This window comes from Muntiacus reevesi, chromosome 7, assembly GCF_963930625.1.
Source record: "Muntiacus reevesi chromosome 7, mMunRee1.1, whole genome shotgun sequence".
NCBI classification, from domain to species: Eukaryota; Metazoa; Chordata; class Mammalia; order Artiodactyla; family Cervidae; genus Muntiacus; species Muntiacus reevesi.
In genome coordinates, this window is record NC_089255.1 from 8046893 (window position 1) to 8069481 (window position 22589).

General features: G+C 41.3%; 1 protein-coding gene across 1 annotated transcript in view; it reads left to right on the forward strand.

Annotated features, from left to right (window-relative positions):
* The window catches only part of IQGAP2 (IQ motif containing GTPase activating protein 2), a 295627-nt gene that overhangs the window by 253315 nt on the left and 19723 nt on the right, over positions 1-22589 (forward strand). Inside the window, exons 22-30 of the mRNA XM_065940796.1 lie at positions 1360-1509; positions 5158-5321; positions 7615-7839; positions 9188-9328; positions 9674-9758; positions 10317-10549; positions 13383-13515; positions 19365-19467; positions 19996-20137. Of these exons, the coding sequence (XP_065796868.1) occupies positions 1360-1509; positions 5158-5321; positions 7615-7839; positions 9188-9328; positions 9674-9758; positions 10317-10549; positions 13383-13515; positions 19365-19467; positions 19996-20137 (1376 nt within the window). The remainder of the gene's footprint in view (positions 1-1359; positions 1510-5157; positions 5322-7614; positions 7840-9187; positions 9329-9673; positions 9759-10316; positions 10550-13382; positions 13516-19364; positions 19468-19995; positions 20138-22589) is intronic.

Genomic DNA, 22589 nt, shown 5'->3' on the forward strand with positions numbered 1-22589 from the left:
AAGGGGTCTAAATTGAAACACTCCTTTCATCCTGGATAATCTTATAGGATACCGCCGTCCAGGGGGCACATTGATTAAAGTTCTAAGTTGATTCTGTTTGGAGAGAGATAGGGGAAGGCCGTCTACCTGTGTCACAGAAATTAGGGAGTAGTCTAATATAGCAGGCATCAGAAAGACAGAGATCATCTTTAAGGTGAGCGCCGGGGCAGCTTTTTGAAATTCCTGAGGTCCTGATCTGCCTTGCTTGTCAGGTCTTCTCCTCACGACCTTGTCATGGGTGGGATCTCGTGTGCTGGCTCCCGGCACAGGAAGATCCCCTGGAGAAAGAAATGGCAACCCACCTCAGTATTCTTCCCTGGGAAATCCAATGGACAGAGGAGCCTGGCGGGCTACAGTCCATGGGGTCCCAAAGAGGGGTCACTGAGCGCGCATGCATAGGAACTTGTGTTTAACTTCTGAGGAACTGCCAAATAGCTATTAATGCTGAACTTTTCTTCATGTGCTTATTAGCCATTTATAGACAATCTTTGGGAAAATCCTCTGCCCATTTTTTAATTGAGTTGTCATTTTATTTTTAGATGTAGGAGCTCTTTAGAGTATATGGTGAATATAAGTCTCTTACCCAATTTGCAAACATTTTCTCTCGTTCCTTGGGTTGTTTTCTTTGATAACGTACTTCGAAGCACAAAGGTTTTAATTTTTATGAAGTCCACTTTATTTTTTGTTGTTGTTGTTTCTAGTGCTTTTGGTGTTATAGCTAAGAAACCGTTACCTACATGTACAAAGATGCATGTATGAGAAGGTTCACTGCACTCTCTGAAATACTAATAAAATGTAAAGAAGCTGTGCATCAAAAGGAATATGATTAAATAAATTATGACACACACACCCCTAAAAGAAACCATTGCTTAATCCAGGGTAGCAAAAGCTTTTGTCTAGGTTTTCTTATAAGAGTTTTATGGTTTTAGCTCCTCCATTTAGTTCTTTATGGTCTCTTCTGAGTTAATTTTTGTTTATGGAGTGAAGTAGGGGTCTGACTTCTTAATTTTTGAACTTGGATATTCAGTTGTCCCAGCATCAATTTTTGAAAAGACTATTCTCTCCCTATTTAAGTGTCTTCGAGCTTACGTTACATGTTGGAACAAATGCAGACAGCTTAGGAGAACAAATATTACAAAAGCCAAGTTTACTCACGATTTGGATTTTTCTTAATCTAACACTCTCTGTTCCTTTGTTTCTTCACGAGGGAATGTGGAAAATTGATTTTGCCAGCTATTTGTGTCTTAGTGTGTCTGTGAAGGGAGGGAGTAAAGAATACCAGAGTGAAAAGTAGTAATTCCTTAAAATAATTTTTTCCAGGATGTGATTTCACACAGAACAAAACTAAATAAGAAAAAAGGTGGAGAGATGGAAATACTGAATAACATTGACAACCAAGGGATCAAAAGTTTGAGTAAGGAGAGAAGAAAAACTCTGGAGACATATCAGCAGCTTTTTTATCTTTTACAGGTGAGGATAATTTCTTTCACTGTGAGTTGTGGGTACATGCTATGTTCCACGGTGGTGTTATACAACAGAGCTTCTCCCATGCTAAGGCTATAATAGCTTACACGTTCTGAGCACTAGTAAGTACCAAGTAGCATTCTAGGTGCTTCACGTACATTTTCCCATTTTAATTCCTACTAGAACCCTGGGAACCTTCAGAAAATAACTGACTGTTATGTTCATATCACATGTGAGAAAACTGAGACACAGTAAATGGTGATGAAAGGGTACTGGGACCCTGGCAGTTTGACTTAAAGCTTGTCCCGCTTTCCATGACTGCATTACACTCCAGTTATCAGCACAGACAATATAAATCTAACAATAACATAAACAGAGGCTGTCAAACAGGAAAAAATTAACTATGTGCAAAACAGATCAGTGCCAAAACCAGCCTGTCCTTCTTTTGAGGAAGGAGCCAGGGAGTTTGGATTAGGGAAATAGGATTTCTTTTTTTCTTTCATTATTTCCATGACATCACTGTCCTCTAAATGAACAGTAATTTTCCATTGCTTGCAGAGTGTGGGTGAGAACTCAGCTGAACTGGTTGCAGCTGGACTCTGGTGGACCAGTTTTTTTTTGTTTGTTTGCTTGACCATTGATTACCTCATCCACCCACCAGCACACATAGTGACTCTCTAAGGGAACAGTGAGAGAGAGAAACAGTGCCTCCCCTAAGATGAAAACTTTCCCAAAAACGATGGACCAGCAGTTCTTCTTGAAAGTCAGGTGTCCCTGGGGCTGCTGCTTGTGGCCGTGATTCCGTCAAGGCATGGAGATGCTTGAAATCTTTGCTTGAGTATGCCACTGGCATCAGCTGCATGGAGAACACATTGCCCAAACCATAAGTGAGGGGTAGCTGCCCTGCTGAGAGAAGAGGTGTTGATTTTGGTAGAGTTGAGCCTGCTCTGCTTAGAACAGATCCGATCACAGGTACAGTATCCTAGATGTCCACGAGGTGGCGGCATTGAAGGAAAAATGTTAAAACAAAACTGTCCTTGGAATCCACTGCTTAATGACAGCCTGCTTTCCAGAAAGAAGAGGACCTCACGCTAGGTGGGGAAGATTTTGTTCGTCTGCTGAAATTAGGTTAACGTTCATCCACCAGCTAGAAATTTAATCTTAGGCATTTATCATTCTTGACATCTGTTAACTTCCAAGTGTATGAAGCTTCTTCAGGGTTTAGTTCTCCGATGTTGAATTCTGACAGAATCTGTGACATTTAGGAAGGTGAAAATTTAGTCATTCGCCTGAAGACCCCCTGGAGGAGGGGATGGCAACCCACTCCAGTATTCTTGCCTGGAGAATCCCAGTGGACAGAGGAGCCTGGCGGGCTGCAGTCCATGGGGTTGCAGAGTCAGACATGACTGAGCGACTTCGCGCACACACACACTAAGATTTTTATAATTTACGCTGCTGTGTAAATGGAGGCTTGCTAATGGAAATGAGAAAAGGCATTGGAATGTGTTTAGAATAATTCCACAAGTTTTATTCCCTAAACTATCCAAAATGGATAGAACGATAGCATGACCATTCAGTTGTACAGACTGAAGAGTCAAAACACCATGATTTTTCTTCACCTTTTCTTTCCTCTGCTTTGGAGACATTAACCCAAGACTCATGAGGAAACTAGAGAGATGTGTGTGGTGAGGACCTTGCACCTTCGGAAATTCTCAGGCAAAGCAGCCAGCCAACTAGTACAGGTTTTCCTGTGGGCGTATCTCTTCAGTGTGAGCTTAAATTTAAAGTTCTTAGGGCACATTATACAGAGTGAAGTAAGTCAGAAAGATAAAGAACATTACAGTATACTAACACATATATACGGAATTTAGATAGATGGTGGCGATAACCCTATATGCAAAACAGAAAAAGAGACACAGAAATACAGAACAGACTTTTGAACTCTGGGGGAGAACGTGAGGGTGGGATGTTTTGAAAGAACAGCATGTATATTATCTATGGTGAAACGGACCACCAGCCCAGGTGGGATACATGAGTCAGGTGCTCGGGCCTGGTGCACTGGGAGGACCCTGAGGAGTCGGGTGGGGAGGGAGGTGGGAGGGGGGATCGGGATGGGGAATACATGTAACTATATGGCTGATTCATGTCAATGTATGACAAAACCCACAAAAAAAAAAAAAAAAAAAGACACATAAAAAAAAAAAAAAAAAAAAAGAAAATAAAAAAAAAAAAAAAAAAAAAAAAAAAAAAAAAAAAAATAAAGTTCTTAGGGCATCTGAGAGGAGTGAGGAGTGGGCTTCTTCAGCTGTAGTTTTCCTTTCGTAAAAGCCCATATCTTATGTGGGAAAAGAATCACCCCAGAACCCTCAGAAAGTTCTCCTGAGCTCCTTATTCATAACATTTCAGCCAGTCATTACAAGCTTGAGAATAAATCTAAGTAGTAAGCTGAACTAGAATTCAGGTTTTCTTAAAATTTTAAAAGCTGAACTTCTTGAGAATATTAAATACTGGTTTCCCATGTGTTTCTTTTACATGAAATACAAAAGAAAAGGACAGTTTTCTTTTCTCACTGGAAGGAAGATGAAGAGTAAGACTTTCACATTTCTCTGTCAGTTTAATTTTTTTTTTTTCTTCTAACCTCCATCAGATTAGTGTAATTCCTTCAGAAGAACCACATCACCACGAAGTCTGGTGCTGTGTCTCCTGAACTCCATCCTCAGCTGAGCTTCTTGTCAATTTTTTTTTTTTTTAATTCTTGTCAATCTTTAAAACTTGTCAATCTTTTTTTTTTGCTATCAGTTTCTTCTGGCATTTTCCCCGTGACCTACCCTGAACTTTACCCTCCAGCCTCCTAGCCTCGCTCTTCCTCTCTTATGCTTTGTAAAACATCATGGCCAGGCTCCCCTGGCAGCTCAGTGGTAAAGAATTTGCCTGCTGATGCAGGAGACATAAGCTCCATCCCAGGTCCAAGAAGGTCCTACATGCCACGGAGCAGCTGAGCCCATGAGCCACAACTCCTGAGCCTTCACTCTGGAGCCCGTGCTCCAGAACCAGCCGGAGCCCCGCTGCTTACTGCGGCTGGAGAAGGCCCACATGCAGCAGCGAAGGCCCGGCACAGCCACAGATAAAATGAGCTTTCAGAGAGAGAAAAAGAAGTTATTTAGAAAACATAAAACATTTTTTAAAACATCACGGCCATCCCGTTGTCTGTCTTACATCCTTTGCTTTTGCTTTCTAGTCTCAGGATATAGGCTGTGTTGACATACCCATCAGTCCTTCTAAGACAGGAGCTCAACCTTGGTCCATTCTTGCCAGTATCTTCAGATGGCTCAGCCACCCCCTCTCTCTTCTTTGTCTCTACTATAAATATTAATATGTGCCTTCAAATGGTGAACAGTATAACTTATTCATAATGCAATTATAGTCCATAAAATATGACATGATATACTATATAAAATTTAAATCCTACCTATTATAACTTCCTATAGGATAGTAGTGTTATTAGCTGCCGCCTGTCTTAATATGAGCCACATATTCTTCTGTGTGCTTCATACATAAGAATTCATTAAAGAGCAAAGAACTGGGTACTCCTCTCTGCTTTAATAATATATTAACATACAGTCTTGTGGGGGGCGTTTCATCTTCTCTCTTTAGACCAATCCTTCATACCTGGCTAAGCTGATTTTCCAGATGCCACAGAACAAGTCAACTAAATTTATGGATACTGTTATTTTCACCCTGTACAATTATGCTTCCAATCAGCGAGAAGAATATCTACTTCTCAAGCTTTTTAAAACTGCTCTGGAGGAAGAAATAGCGTACGTATATATGTAAAAATACCCACATGTTTTGTTAGTGGTGGATTTCTCTGATTTACTAACGTGAGAGCTCACTCATTGGAAAACACCCTGATGCTGGGAAAGACTGAAGGCAAAAGAAGAGGGTGGCAGAGGATGCCATGGTTGGATGGTATCACCGACTCAATAGAAATGATTTTGAGCAGACTCCCAGAAATAGTGAAGGACAGGGAAGCCTGGGGGGTCACAAAGAGTCGGACACAACTTGGTGACTGAACAACAACAATTAGAAGTTATTTATACATATTAAAATGTATCAAATTTCTTAAGAAATTTCTACATCATAGATATATTCAAGTATAACTTTCTCCTTTTCTAGTGCTGAATTAACTTTTGATGTTGCAAGTGTACAAAGCTTTTTAAAGTCAGTGAGAGGGAATTCCCTGGTGGTCCAGTGGTTAGGGCTTTGTGCTCCCACTGCCAAGGGCCTGGATTCAATCCCTGGTCAAGGAACTAAAATCCCACAAGCCATGCTGTGTGGCCAAAAAAATAGAAAAAGAGAAGAAAGTCAGTGAGAAAAATTAGCTTCATTAAAATTATGTGAATAATAAAACTATAATCAGAGGAGGATAATGATCTCTGCTAAATAGTCTTTCCTTCTTATGTAACTTAAGCAGCTTTTTCCTATTTTATGACTTAGTTTATGTTTAAAATGTGTAGTTAACTGTAAGGGATGGGGGGAAAAAACACCCCGTAAGAAATACCTTTAGCCTTCCTTACTCTGGATATCTTAAGCAGTGCTATTCTCCTGGGTCTCCAAAGCTCTTAGCCAGGCCCCTCTGCCCTCAGGGTGTCTATAAGGCATCATGAGAAATAGCAATGCTATGCAGGAGAACAAGGTAAGGACTAAATGAATGACGTGAACAGTGTCAGAGGGATGGAAAGAAAAGTTCCAATTAGGTCAATTGATAAGAGATTTTATGGAAGAGAAAGGAGTTGACCCAAAACCTTGAAGAGTATCTACAGTTTTTATAAAACGAAATGAAAGAGAGAAGTAAGGCACCATGGTGATAGAAACAGCATGGGCCAAGGGGCAGGAGATAAAGTAGATGAGGGACATCCCTGGGGGTCCAAAGGTTAAGACTCTGCATTTTCACTGCCTGCGGCTCGGGTTCAATTCCTGATGAGGGACCTAAGATCCTGCAAGCCACTCAGCAAGGCCAAAAATAAGAAATAAAGGAAGTAGATTAGTTTCGCCAAGAGGTAGCTTAATCAGTGACCACCGGGACATGAAGGTTGGGCCAAATCATAGGAGACACCTGAGCAGAGGCTCTTGTTACTTTGGTGCAAGGTTTTTGACATGACCACATGGAGTTTTTAAATTGATCTCCCACCTGCGTATGCACGGGATGAATTGGAGCTACACAGTTCAGGGAAATGGGGGAGTGAGAAGGAAAAAGGCACAGCTTAGATTTTCAGCACACTGAGTCTAAGTTTTAGGTGTAGAACATGTGGGAGAAACTATCCAGCGGAATATTAGACATTCAAGACTAACTCCCAGGAAAGCGATAGGGGGCATCATACCTGTAGACCGTCACCCAGTATTATTATTATTAGTCTAGGTCTGCTTTTAGTTCACCCCTGCCTTCTAGATTGGAATTCAAACTGAGAAATTACTCTTAGATTCTTAAATTTCTCAAATAAAAAACTCATTGTATACCTGAAACTTAACACAACATTGTAAATCAACTCTACTCCAACAAAAATTTTAAAAACCACTCATCTTACAAATGATGGCTTTCTCTTATTTAATTGTGGGAGTGGCAGATTTGGGGAACCACTTTGTTTAATGGACACTCAGGCTTCCAATGACTCCTGACCAAGAAGAATCAGGACTTGCATTGTAGATCCTCCTCTGCAGGTCCTGTTTACCCTGCAGACCTTTGGCTGAATGGGTGAGGCACATTGTCTAGTGATGAAGCCAGATGGAATGGTCACACTTAGAGTGAAAGCTCTGCCCTAACTTCCTGCAGATTTCAGACTCAGGCTGTATTACAGAAGACTGCATGTGGGGCTTGTCACCCAAAGGTCGCCTTAGATTCAGGTGTCCTCACCAAATAGAGATGGGAGATAGCTTCCTTTTAAATCACACTGCCTTTGATCTTCAATGAGCTAAAATATAGCCTGCTTCGTCCCCATCGCCCCCACCCCCTCATCCCCACCCCCCATTCAAAGCCCTTGTCTGTCAGAATATACATTGCTTAAACTCAGTCCATAGAAGCAAGCCATTTTGTGTGGTTTGGGCTTTTTTTAGATCCAAGGTGGACCAGGTCCAGGATATAGTTACTGGGAACCCTACGGTCATCAAGATGGTCGTCAGCTTCAACAGAGGTGCCCGTGGGCAGAACACGCTGCGCCAACTCCTGGCTCCGGTGGTAAAAGAGATCATTGATGACAAGTCCCTGATCATCAACACGAGCCCTGTCGAGGTGTACAAGGCCTGGGTGAACCAACTCGAAACACAGACTGGAGAAGCCAGGTAGTGAAGCCAGGGCAATGCTGGTGTTCAGTGATGTTCTGTCACTTCTATGTGTATATTTATACACACTCTTAAACACGGTTAAAAAACAGAATTTACTGTACAAAATTACTTTTCAATCCAAGATTTATTACCTCTCTTTAATATCTCCAGGCAGGCAACATTCTTGGACCCCTGCTCATCTTAGTGGTACATATTATTTTCAGATTTCAGTACCAGTTGATGCCCAAAGCCACAATTTCTGTAGTTGTTTCTCTTGGTTTTTCTTTGTATGTTCCTAAACCTGGACCTTGAAATGGTATACTATTTCTCTTCGCTTGATGATACCTACTTTTCTACAGTTACCAAATAAGTAACTAGAACATGTAAGCATTAATTAGCCGGGTGGGATTGGCTTATTTTAGGTAATATCGGTAGATCTAAGCAATCCCAGGTTTTTCTTTCCTGCAGAAGGGCACCTTGTAAAACTTCATTAGGATGTGCACAGAGAATTTATATGGGTGGTTGTCACAGCGCTGTTTGTAATCGCCAAAGTTAGGGAAAGTCAACATATTTAGCTTTGGGGAATCTGTTAAATAAATGTATAACACATAATGGAGTAGTAACTAACTATTGGGAATGATGGCATAGAAATATTTTTGGCCTGGGGAAAATGTTCACGATATAGTTTTCGGCTGTAGCTTGATACATTAACTCATTTTCTATGTAAAGAAGATACATGCATTTATAGACGCACATGAAAAATCTATATGGGATGTGTATAAACATGATCTGCATTATACCCACGTACACACGTGTGCAGAGGACCTAGAAAGTTAAGATAGGAAAAGTAGCTGTCTCTGGGTCAGTACTATTTCCTTGTTGGCTGAGAGGCAACTTTTTCTCTAAAGAACATACTGCTCTTGGGGTGGGATGGGGGGAAGGGAGGGCAGCTCAAGAGGGCAGGAGTATATATATCATTATGACTGATTCACATTGCCGTGCGGCAGAAGCCAAGGCAACGTTGTCAAGCAGTTTTCCGCCACTTACAAAGTTAAAAAAGAGCATACTGCTCCCTATGATTAAAGAGAGAGAGAGGGTTAGCTGGGTCTACCTCTCCTGGGTCTGCCTGTTGTTTTGGAAGAGCGCAGATGGAGCTTCTGGAGTCACCCCAATGCACTAGCAGCTGAGGGTTCCCTGCAGGCCTGTGGGGTCTCCCCCCTCCCCAACAAGCGAGCATTTTGTCATTGGAGCTGGTGGGCGAACCCCAATTCACCATGCAGAGCTTGACTGGAGAACCAATGGGGCAAGGACACAAATGCTTCTACCTATGCCCCCAATTAATGAGAAGCCCTTGTTGTGGTTTCAGTAACCTGCCCTACGACGTGACCACAGAGCAAGCGCTGACGTACCCAGAAGTGAGAGCCAGACTGGAGGCTTCCATCGAGCACCTGAGAAGGGTCACTGACCAAGTCCTGAGTTCCATCATCTCTTCCCTCGATCTGCTGCCGTAAGTTGTATGCGTGGCAGCTTTATCTTTCATTGCTGGAAGTTCTTGAAATGCTATATAAAATAGACCCCAGTAGCAAAGACGGGTTTCCCTCTGACCATCTTCACAGCTTTGGGCGTTTGCCTACATGCGCGTTTTCAATTCATAACTTCTCAGAAGAAGGAACGATATTAAACGGCCCTCAGTTACGATCATCTGTGGCAGTCCTGTGATTCGGTCACCATCTCTTTGTGTTTAATTTTTACGAAAGCTGCTTGGCTTTAGTAGACGGGAACAATTACAGTGCATTTCATCCTCACTTAGCCCTTTTCCATTATTTTCTTTTGTCATCTGTTTTCCATGTAGTTATGGATTGAGGTATATAGCCAAAGTGCTGAAGAATTCGATCCATGAGAAATTTCCTGATGCAACAGAAGATGAACTATTAAAGGTAGATTTTCAGGGGTAATCTCACCATAGCTTCTCTTGGGGGAAGGAGCCAAAATTACTAACATACCATTTTGTAAAGGTTTTCCCTTTGTATGACTATTTATAAGCTGCAAGCCTTCTATTTCTAATGACTCTCAAGATTATTAACTATTATGAGGTTAATTGGGAGCTCTCAAACGTTATCAAGATTCTTTATATTAGAAAATTTGGGTGGCAGTAGTATATTTTCGCCAAAAATAATTTTGTTAACTTTATTTGTAATGTGTGATTATAGTCCCTACCTTTACTTAACTCCTTGTTAGGATTCAGGTCAGAAAATGATTTGCTATCTTGGGAAATGTCGATTAATATTAACTTTAAAAAGAAAAATACAAGCTCCAGGGACTCCCCTGGTGGTCCAGTGGTTAGGACTCCAAGATCTCACTGCCAAGGGTCTGGGTTCAATCCCTGGTCAGGGAACTACAATATCCCGCAGCCACAAGACCAAAAAGCAAAACAAAAACACTCCAAACTCGAGTTTTCTCTCTCAAAAATAGTCTTCTCTTCTGCCTCCCTCCAGATTGTTGGAAACCTCCTGTACTACCGGTACATGAACCCAGCCATTGTCGCCCCAGACGGCTTTGATATCATCGACATGACAGCCGGAGGTCAGATCAATCCCGACCAGAGGAGAAACTTGGGATCAGTGGCCAAGGTCCTGCAGCATGCAGCCTCCAACAAGCTCTTCGAAGGAGAAAATGAGCACCTCTCCTCTATGAACGACTATTTATCAGAGACGTATCAGGAGTTCAGGTGAAAGGGGTCATTACGTTTGGAGAAGCTTGCGAGGTGCTGGACAAGAGTAATGTGTATGCTGTGCCCAGAGCTGAAGTTGGGGGTGAGGGCAGGAACCCCAGGGGGCTGCTTACATTTCTTTTTTTTTTTTTCTTTTCTAATTATAAATTGTGTTAAATTTTCACTTTAGCATAAACCTCTTTTATTTCCTTTTTTTTTTTTATAAAGCCTTTAAAATTTTAATTTTGTTTAGTCATTTATGTTTTTGGCCACACTGCACAGCATACAGGATCTTAGTTCCCCAGCCAGGGATTGAACCCATACCCCCTGCATTGGAAGGGCAGAGTCTTACCCACTGGACCTCCAGGAAAGTCGCCGCGTGCATTTCTTGTGCTGGTTGCCACCGTGAGGAGAGAGGAAGCAGGGACGATCAGGCCAAGTTCCCTCTGTCTGGTGTTCCCGATCCTACCCCTATAGCCAGCGCCCCTGTTACACTGAGTCATCCCCATATGTATGATTTGTGCTTTTGACAAAAAGAAATATTTAATCATCTTGGTATGTTTAGGCTTGTGTGTGCTCAGTCACTCAGTCTTGTCCGACTCTTTGTGCCCCTTTGGACTGTAGCCCGCCAGGCTCCTCTGTCCATGGGATTCTCCAGGCAAGAATACTGGAGTGAGTTGCCATTTCCTCCTCCAGGGAATCTTCCCAACCCAGGGATCGAACCCCTGGCTCCTGCATTGCAAGAGGATTTTTTTTAACTGCTGAGCCATTGGGGAAGCCCCTCAGGCTTGTAGTACTTAGAATTAATAAAAGAATCAAAACACCTAACTTCTACTTTTTTGAGCTTGGAAAAAGGATTATCTTTTGTCTATTCAGGAAAACTTGCCTTATCTGCACCAAACAATGGCAGGAAACTGAGTATTTGGTTTTGACAGGTGGGGAAAATCCAGCTGTTAACGCTTGTTGAGGATTGTGTGTGAATGTGTCCTGTGCTGGAACATCTCTTAAATACACGTGTGGGGCAGATCATATGCTTCCAAGTTCTATCACAGATGATTCCACGGGATGTGGGAGGAGGCGCGAGTCTGGGAGGCACGTTTGCTCACTCGGAAGCTCTCTGAGGAAGCACACTCCTCTAGGCATTCGTTTTCTCTTTTCTGTCAGTCATCATACAGCTGTGACATCCATGTAGCCTCAGCTTGGAAGATGATAATTTCCTGTTCCTCAGTTTTCCTCCAGATCAGTGATTTATCTGCTGACAGAGGTAGTTCATGAGCATTCATCTCTGTTTGGAATTTGTTGCCTCTTGTGAAGAAATTCCACCAAATCCTCTTATGAGAAAGCTTGATTTTTCTCACACTGCTAATTTTAGATCTCCTCACTGACTAAAAAAGTAACATCCATTTCTTGTGAATCCTTAGCTGCTCTTCAAACTCCTTTTGCACCTGCTTTTCTGTCAGATTATTCCAACTAAACTACTGTGTTTCCAACTCTTCATTTAAAAGGAAAAACCAAACGTCTCCCTTTATCTCCTAAATCCATCTTGTTTTTTTTCTCTTTCACTTATATTCATCTTTTATGTTCCTCAGCACTCACGAAAGATGGCAGGCAGGCAGCCCAGGGAGGCCAGCTGTCCGTGGGCACGTGGCTGCCTGCCGGTTCCCGTCCCCCGGCCTCGGGGTGGAAAGGCAGGGGTCTTTCTGGTGGGCGAGTCTTGGGTGCCCTTAGGAGATACACCAAGGATACTTTAGGCATAGGAAGCACTTACACACTCACAGACTAAAATGCCTGTTCTACCTGTGCTAAGAACCCCTCCTAAGCCATTATCACAGCACACCCGGCTTTTCTGCATCTCTTGGTTAAAATTTACCGTAGCTTCAAATGGCAGACTTTCGAAGAGGCTGAGCACTGGAGGGAGGGGCCGTTGTATGTAACCGTGTGTCTGGTCTTAACAGCCTTTGCAACCAGCAACTGTGGTCTAGATCGATTAAGAGCAGAGTAGGCTTACCTTGGAGAAGGCAACAGCACCCCACTCCAGTACTCTTGCCTGGAAAATCCCACAGATGGAGGCTCCTGGTAGGCTGCAGTCCATGGGGTCGCTAAGAGTTGGACACAACTGAGCGACTTCACTTTCACTTTTCACTTTCATGCATTGAAGGAAGTGGCAGCCCACTCCAGTATTCTTGCCTGGAGAATCCCAGGGACGGCGGAGCCTGGTGGGCTGCTGTCTATGGGGTCGCACAGAGTCGGACACGACTGAAGCGAGTTAGCAGCAGCAGCAGGCCTACCTTGCATTTTCGTCAAATTGGTAACAGAAACTCTGAAAGGCTGTTGAAGGCTGCAGAAGTTTGTGCCAATTAAAATAGCAAATTTGATGTTACTAAAAAATGTAGCATCCATTTCTTGTAATTCCTTATTTTCTCTTAAAACCTCCTTTGACTTCCTTTTTTCTTTTAATTAATTGCTTAATTGCTTTGGGGGTTATTTTCTCTAAAAAGACTTGATTCTTAGAGAAGAACATCAGTCTTGACATTTTTGTTTAGATTTCAGGGGACATTTTTTAAATCATATTTTTTAAACGACATGCCCATAACTTGATTACACTGAGTCCATCACAAGGCTTGAGGCCCACCTAACTGCTCTGTCTATCCCTGTTTGAGGAGCTGGGTGCGATACCCAGAAATATGGACTCAGCTTCGCCATCTGGAATCAGCCTAGAAGCTGCTAGATTAGATCCTCCAATAAGTGCGGGAAAATGCAAAGCCCTCCCCATCACTGAAGATCTCACCATTTTGATAAAAGTGTTTTATTCACAAAACTGATTCTAAAATTATTTCTTTCCTTTTTTTAGGAAATATTTCAAAGAAGCATGTAATGTCCCTGAACCAGAAGAAAAGTTTAATATGGATAAGTACACAGATGTGGTGACAGTCAGCAAACCAGTCATTTATATTTCAATTGAAGAAATCATCAACACACATTCAGTAAGTGAGGCTGGAGGAGGGTTTTAGCAGTGGGCCCGGGGTTCAGACATCAGTCTTGAGAATGTTTAGTTTCTAAGAATGTTCCCTCTCTTCTAAGGTTTGGACATAAAGAGAGAGGGAATAAATAGGCTGCTCTAGGTTGGGGAAAAGAAGACTCCCACCCCCCACCTCCAACAATAGCCACCTACAAAGAGTCTCTTCTGTTGTTCTAGAAAACCAAATTTCTAGACATAGTCAGTGCTATATCATAATGTCCCCTCTAGTTCACACACAGACATCACCGTCAACCATTAGCCTGTATTAGGTGCATTTTAGGGGCAGGGCAGTTTTCTCAGCATTGTGAGGTTCTTTGTTTAAGACCAAGCAGAACTTATCCTGAAACAGCTAGGTTCTTAAAACATAATCTTTCCAAGAACAGTTCTGGACATGGCTACTCTAAGCTCATACTAGAAACCCATGCGAGACCTACAAAATCAGAACCTGCGTTCTAACCAGACCCCAGGTGACTCAGACCAGAGTAAAGGTCAGGAAGCCTCAGAAGGTGGTTAAGGATACACCCAGCTTCCGATTATACTCGCAACTGGGGAAAAGCACAGCAAAGACACACCTCTAAAAGGTCTCGCCCCTGTCCCCGCCAAACCAAATATACTAACGAGTGGGAAAAATTTGCTGCCCAACATTTCAGTCTTTATTATCAAACTCTTCTAAGTAACCAAAGTTTAAATATGGGTTGGAAAAAAAGACTGGATCTACTTTTGATCTCCCCCTTTCAGGGTTGGGACAGGGAACCTTCCTTGATCTCTGCAGCAAGCTCTCCATCAGTATTTTGAGTGACCCTAAACAAAAACAGTTCTAAGAGACCCACTGAGGGACTGGGTGGGTTGATTAAATAAAGAGGCTATACTTGTTTTCCCTATATATAAACACCCCAAGTCAGCCAGCACACATGTCCAGTAATACACCATTTGCAGAAATAATTTCCTAACAAACAGGTAGACTCATTCATATTTGAACCTCAACCCGTTTGTCTATTTCTGTGGTAAATTGTTCATCTCAAAAAAAAAAAAAGTCCACGTGTTAATTGCACGTGTGCTCAGGACAATAGCCATGTGGAGGGAAAGGGAGATTCTTTCCCAAGGACAGCAGAGAGAGAGCGTTGCTGTAATTCATTTAGACTGTTAATCTTTAAAGAGAGATAATCTGTTCCTTTTGTTAACAAGAATTAAAAACAGAATCCAATCCTAGGAAATATGACTTGTAACCGATTTGGAATTCCTTTCTGTGTGTGGTTGGAAGCAGATGTAATAATGTGGGAAAAATGTAATTGCGGGGAAGACTGTCCTTGTTTACTGTCTGTCTCCAGGGAGGCAGAGTCCACGGGCAGACTCGGGCATGGCGGCCACACGACTGGCCAGACCGGTGGCCACATGCTTGCTCCTTGTTGCCTAGGGAACATATAGAACCTCAAAATTAGCTCTTGAAGGAGATATTATGTTCTGTAATTATCAGAATAGAGAGTAGAAGGTGGCTGCTAAATCATCCCTTCCAGAGACAGCAGCCAAATCAGCTGTCCCCTCTCTTGAGCGAACAAGAATATAAATTGATTTGATCCACCTTTCTTAGTTTATTCTTGTCTTTGACTTACCTTCCCCCGCAAACATCCACTGTACCACCTTTCCAGATTTCACCGTGTCTTTCTATCATCTCTATGGCTTCTTTCTTTAAATCCAACCATAGTAGAAAAACTAGCATGCCTTGCAGTGCACGGAAACCTTAAAAGTAAATAAATGTAATGAAAACACAATAGTCGAACATAGTTGCTTCCTGGAAGCTCTGCGCCTGAGGCTTCCTCTCCCTTTCCTAAAAACCCAGTTTGTAAGCATCAGGGAATGTTAGGGGAAATGCGACATTGAACAGATCACTCTCTCCTTTGCTAATCTTCACGTTTAAGACAGAGTGGATGGATTTCGCCGGTGGCACAGTGGTTGAGAATACAAGCTTCCACTGCAGGGGGCACAGGTGTGATCCCTGATTGGGGAACTAAGATCCCACATAACCAAGAGCAAAGTATGTATATATAATTCTTTAAAAGAGAGAGAGTAGAAAGGGGACTTCCCAGGAGGTCCAGTGGCCAAGAGTCCGCCTCCAGTGCAGGGACACGGGCTCAGGCTCTGGTCCAGGAGGATTCTACGTGCCTCAGGGCAGCCAGGCCCGTACACCACCCCACTGAAGCCCGTGCGCCCCGGAGCCTGGGCTCCGCAACCAGAGAAGCCTGGGCCATGGGAAGTTCGCCCACCACAGCTAGAGAAAGCCTGTGTACAGCCAGGAAGACCGAGCACAGCCATCAATACATAAATAAATCTGTCAAAATATATATATATAAAACTCTTGGAAGGAAACATAGGAGTAAATCTTTGCAGCCTTGGATAGGCAGTGGTTTCTTAGGTATGACACCAAATGTATAAGCCACAAAAAGAAAAAATACACACAGACCAAAAAAAAGTAAATTGGACCTCCTCAAAGTTAGAAACTTTCATGCTGTAAACCTTGCCATCAGAAAATTGAGAAGACAACCACGAGGATGAGAGAAAATAGTTTCAGATAGTGTACCTGTCAGAGAACTTGTATCCAGAATATATGAAGAAAACCTACAGCTCAATGATGAGATAAATAATCCAATTTAAAAATGGACAACTGAAAATAAAAATGGACTGCTGTGTCTCAAATGAGACGGTGAACATGGTGAAAAGGCAACCTACAGAATGCGAAAAAACCTGCAAATCATATGTCTGATTTACAGTTAGTAACCAAGAGTATGTAAACCATTCCTACAATCGATCAGCAACAGAAAGCAACCCAATTCTAGAATGAACTAGAGACTTGAATCAGTGTTCTTCCAAAGAAGACAGATGACTGACCAAACACATGAAGATGTTCAGCATCACTCATGTCTAGGGAAATACAAATCAAAACTGCAGTGATTTTGCCTCATTGTATAACAGAGACAGCCAATGAATCTGTCATTTGATTTGGGAAAAAAAAAAAAAAAACACACGAGATACCACCTTACACCCATTATAGTGGCTACCATTAATATAAAAACAAAAACTGGAAAATGTGTTAGCAGAGATTTAGAAAAATTAGAACCCTGTTATACTATCAGTGGGAATGTTAAATGGTACAGCTGCTATAGAAAACAATGTGATCGTTTCTCAAAAAAGTTAAGAACATATTCAGTTCTGGGTATATACTCAAAAGAAGAAGCAAAGTCAAAGACACTTGTACCCTCCTGTTCATTGCAGCATTGTACAGTAGCCAAAAAGTGGAAGCCACCAAGTGCCCATTTATAATCAAAATGTGGTGTAAAAATGTGGAATATTCCAAAAAACAATGGAGTTTTATTCAGCCTTAAGTAGGAAGGAAATTCTGATGCCGCAGCATGGATAAACCTTGAGGATGTTATGCCAAGTGAAGTAAACCAGATGGAAAAAGGCAAATACTGTATCATTCCTCTTATACAAGATAACCTAGAGTAGTCAAATTCAGAGACAGAAGAGTGGAACGGTGGAACGGGAAGTTGTTGAATGGATATAGTTTCAATTTTGCAAGATTAAAGAGTTATATAGATTGGAGGCACATTAATGTTCTTAGCACTACTGAACTCTACACTTAAAAATGGTGAAGATGGTGGATTTTGTCCTCTGTATTTTACTATTTACTAATTAAAAAAACAAAATTAATTTTTTAAACAGGCAAATCATCTGAATAGAGATTTCTTCAAAATATACAATATATACAATATACAATATTCAATATACAATATACAATAGTCATAAACACATGAAAAGATGCTCAACATCTTTAGTCATCATGCTTGCATACTTAGTTGCTCAGTCTTGCCTGACTGTGACCCCCATGGACTGTAGCCCTCCAGGCTCCTCCATCCATGTGATTTTCCAGGCAAGAATACTGGATAGGGTTGTCATTTCCTACTCCTGGGGATCGTCCTGACCCAGGGATCAAACCCAGGTCTCCCGCACTATAGGCAGACGCTTTGCCATCTGAACCACCAGGGAAGTCCCAGTTAGTTATTCAGTCGTTTCTGACTCTTCGTGACCCCATGGACTGCAGCCCGCCAGACTCCTCTGTCCATGGGATTTTCCAGGCAAGAATACTGAATAGGGTTGCCATTTTTTACTCCAGGGGATCATCCTGACCCAAGGATCGAACTCTCGTCTCCTGCATCTCTTGCACTGGCAAGTGGATTCTTTGCCACTGAGCCACCTGGAAGCCCAGTCACGTGTTAATTATATCTCAGTAAAGCTGTTGAAAAGGAGATTAAAAATGGAAAAGACTACTTTTATCACATGATTCAGATTTTTGTTTTGCAAGATAGTCAAAACAACTGAGATATTTCCCATCACCAGGGGTACCAGTCTCATATTTTGCAAACATTGTTCTATTAATTCAAAATGAAAACAAGAGCGGATGTGTTGTCCTAGATGCTGCTGTTCCTCCAGAGTTATTATTTCCTCTAAGATCTGGCGAACACTCAGCTGTGTTACCATTGATTTTTTTTTTTTTTTTAATTCTGAAGGGAAGAACCTACTGGTACATCTGAGTCTCAGGCCAAGGAATCATATGGGCATCTCTGCCATCCCCACCCATGAAAGATCATTAATGCCAGAAAGATTAAAATAGCTAATAGTGCAAAAACCAGTCACAAAAGCTCACATATTATATATATATATATGTGTGTGTTTTATATATATATATAATATATACATATAAAAGGTCCAGAAGAGGAAAATCTATGGAAACAAGGTGATTTTCAGATGACTGCTGAAAGATACAGAGTTTCTTTGGATGGGGGTAAATACTAAAAATGCTCTAAAATTGGTGTTTTAGTGGTTGCACAACTATGAAATATACTAATGTTGAATTATACACTTTAAATGGGTCGATTGTATGGTATGTGAATGATATCTTAATAAGTTTATTACTAAACATCTCAAAAAAATAAAATAGCTAATAGTGGTGATTTTTTAAAATATAGCTATAATGTTTGATTACTGTGTAATTTTTCTCTGAAGAGATATGGAAATGTCCTTGCAGTTTGCTACCATGTTAGTCAAGAGACTTCTGCATTATTTTAGATTCTTTCCCCCCACCTTTGACTTTTTTCTCTTTTTTATTGGAGTGTAGTTGATTTACAATGTTATGTTAGTTTCAGATATACAGCAAAGGTGGTTCAGAATATCTGTGTATATATATTATGTATGTATATGTGTGTCACACACGTATATACACTCTTTCAGATTCTTTTCCCTTATACGTTATTACAAAATATTGAGTATAGTTCCTTGTGCTATACAGTAGGTCCTAGTTGGTTATCTGTTTTATATGTAGTAGTGTGTGTGTTTTAATCCTAGACTCCTAATTTATCCCTCAACTTTGACCTTTTATATAAACGTGGAAGAAGCATGGGGTTTAGGTGGAAGAAAACTGCCTCTTGACAGATTTTGCAAGATTTTGCTGAAAGAGTATTTATGAACACCTTTCCTAAAAACTACACTTTTTTGTATAAAAAAAAAGTAAAAAAAGAGTAAAAACTCTTTTACACTCTTTTTGTATAAAAAAAGAGTAAAAACTACTCTTTGATAAAGAGTATGCACTTGCCTCTAAGATAAAGTACAGACTGTGTTTCTCTGTAATAAATGTCAGACTTGCATTTAAGATTCAAACAATATCAGAAGAAAGTTATCACGAAAAGTCAGGAAGAGGACTATGTAAATACGGTAGCCGTTGAGAATTTACTTGTATCTTTGTGTGTTGCTTTCTATGTAAAGCTCTTGTTGGAACACCAAGATGCGATTGCACCTGAAAAAACTGACTTACTGAATGAGCTGTTGGAGTTGCTGGAAGAGGTACCTAATGTGGAATCTTTCCTTGGTAAGGGCGTCTTCCCTCTGGTTTGTGTTTTGTTGGTTGGTTGGATGGTTTGTTGGTTTTCCTATCCCAGATCCAAAAGTCTTATTTAATTCGCAGGTTCATTTAAAGGATAATCACTACACTAGCCCATTTCTACATGAAGGATTCTGTACTTCTTAGTATGCTCAATTGTAAAGCAATTTACTATTCTTGAAGCTCTATATATGTCAAAAAGGATTTGTCAATCATAAAGAAGAAGAGCAAAATTTACTAAAAGTTCCTTATTTTTCCCAATGATGTCTTTTATTGACAGTTCTCTTTCAGTAATTTTTTTCAAATTTTGAATATCAATGTCTCATGCTATTTTAATGTTTAATTCAAAGATTTTTTAAAAGCCACTGTAAGGATATTGGAATGTGGTTTTCTCTGAGGACCACAATCTCCTGCTCAACTCCCAAGCCCCATGTTTCCTACAGAACCTTTGTCTTACATTGATGATGCCACTGTCACAATCAGTGAGTTGGGAAATAACAGCGCTTTATTCTGCAGGGGAAGGAGCTGTTGACCCTAATGACCCTGACAAGGTAAACACACTAGATCAACTTGCCAAGACTGAGATTTCCCTTTACCTGACCAGCAAGTACGACATAGGGGATGGTGAAGCTATAGATGGCCAAAGCCTCATGATCAAGTAAGTTTGGGGCTTAAAGAGCATATGTTTCCATTTTCTCATCTTTTTTAAAAATTTCATTTATTTACATGTCTCTGACTGCACTGGGTCTTCATTGTTATGCAGAGGCTTTCTCTGGTTGCAGTACGCAGGCTTCTCTTGTTGCAGAGCACAGGCTTCAGTAGCTGCAGATCGTGGGCTCTGGAGTTTGGGATCAGTAGTCGTGCTGCATGGACTGAGTTGCCCTACGGCCTGTGAGATCTTCTGGACCAGGGATCAAACTAGTGTCCCCTGCATTGGCAGGCAGATTCTTAACCAGTGGGTGTCTGTGGTGGCTCAGATAGTAAAGAATCTGCTTGCAATGCGGGAGACCAGGGTTCGATCCTTGGGTCGGGAAGATCCCCTGGAGAAGGGAATGGCTCCCCACTCCAGTATCTTGCCTGGAAAATCCCATGAACAGAGGAGCCTGGCGGGCTACAGTCCATGGGGTCACAAAGAGCGACTGAGCAACTAACACTTTGACTTTTTCTTAACCACTGGACCACCAGGGAAGTCCCAATTATAAATCTTAAACCATGCAAATTCAAATTAGACTAAATTTTCAAGTCATTTCTAAATATTGAAATGTTGTTGTTTGTCGTTTTAGTTGCTAAGTTGTATCCAATTCTTTTGTGACCCTATGAACTGTAGCCCACCAGGCTTCTCCATCCATGGGATTTCCCAGGCAAAAAGATTGGAGTGGGTAGCCATTTCGTTCTCCAGAGGATCACCACATCTGTCCACTGGAGGTGGATTCTTTGCCACTGAGCCACCAAGGAAGCCCAAATATTGAAAAACAGTGCGTTTAGCCATCAAAAATCTAACCAAGAATAATAGATTCTTTATCATTTGAGAGACCTAAATATTATAATATTTTCTAAAGCTTATCTTGTTTTTTAGTTTTCCTTGTAGTAATTTCATTCCTTCCCTTTAAGAAATGATTAACTTAAAAAAAAAAGAAAAGAAAAAAGAAATGATTAACTCAGCCTATGAAAGTCCTCAGGTAGCTGAAAGGAAATAACTGTTCCAGTGGTCAAAAGAACAAGGAAGTTCAAGGAAATACCTTGTACCTAATTTATTTTCTGGTAGAAAACATTAATGTAAAAGTCACATGCAGTAAGACATAATGCTGTTCTCTGACTTATTAGACATCGTTTCTATTAAACTAAGCCTAGATAACTTGACCAACTTTGACTTTATTTATAGTCAACCTCCTGACCTTGAAGATTTCAGATGAAGTTTTCATACTCTTGATACTGTACTTTTTCTGTCAAGGCCTCGAAGACATTGTACATCAGTCCTCACATACAGAGTAAGAGAGAATGGTTCATCACCCTGAATTGAAATGTCATAAACCAAAACCAGGGGCTCACCCAACATACAGTTTTTAAGAACTAATAGAAGGAAATGGATACGTATTAGCACATTAGAACAGTTGTACATCGGGGTGAAGTAGAAAATGGAAGTGGGAAATGGGAGCAAAAGGAAATAAACATTTAAATAATACTTTACACATGACTCCCGAGTTACATGTCCTGAGTTCTGAGGTTGTTTTCATTTGCAGCAGGAGCTTTTCTGCCACTGACATGCCTCAGACAGCACTCATTTCTAGTTGATTTTTTCCAGATATTCAATCCCATGAAAATGGAAAAAAAAAAAAAAAAAGCTTAACTCATTGTGCTGTGTTGCAGTACATACGTATGTGCTTCTTCTAGTAGGCTTGCTTATTTTGTGCTCCAGTCATCTCTAAGGCTCTGGTCGTTCAGATACCCAAATACTTGAGTTTCAACCTGTGTCACTGGCGGTGGGCTTGAGGTTGAGGACCCAGTGGTGAGCAAGAGTACCTCCCTTCAAGGGTCTGCAGTCCAACGGATAGCGCTGCTCATCTGCAGGACCCAGGACAGACTGCAGGACTCTTGCACAACCTTGGCCTCATTAGAGTTGAAGGCAGTTGCTTTCAACTACTGGCGACCAAGTCGGATTGCACTTGCCGGGAAACAACTCAAGACAGGGCAGCAGAGCAAAAAGAGAGAAAACTGTGGAGGCTGCTCACAGGGCCCCCTGAGCACTTGCCAATCACAGAGGGAACTGGAGATACAGATGGTGTGGTTCCACCATGTAAATTCAATCAGGCCAGTTGTCCTATGATCTCATAAGCTTTGTCTTTCAGAAGTAAGAGGAAGAAATTTTTTCATAATTCGTTTTGTCTGGTATTTGAACGCCATTTTCTAAATGCAGTCAGCTCAAATGCTGGCTTTAATGAACGGAAGATCATGACTGGGATGGTCTCAAATATCAGACAGCCTGAAGACATCAGGTATATTTATACTCATTTCTGAATACGAGTCTCCACATTTCTGCAAATTTGGGGAATTCACATTTTGAAAGCGAAACCATGGAAGTCAGACCTGTTGGGAGCGGTACATCCTGGCCA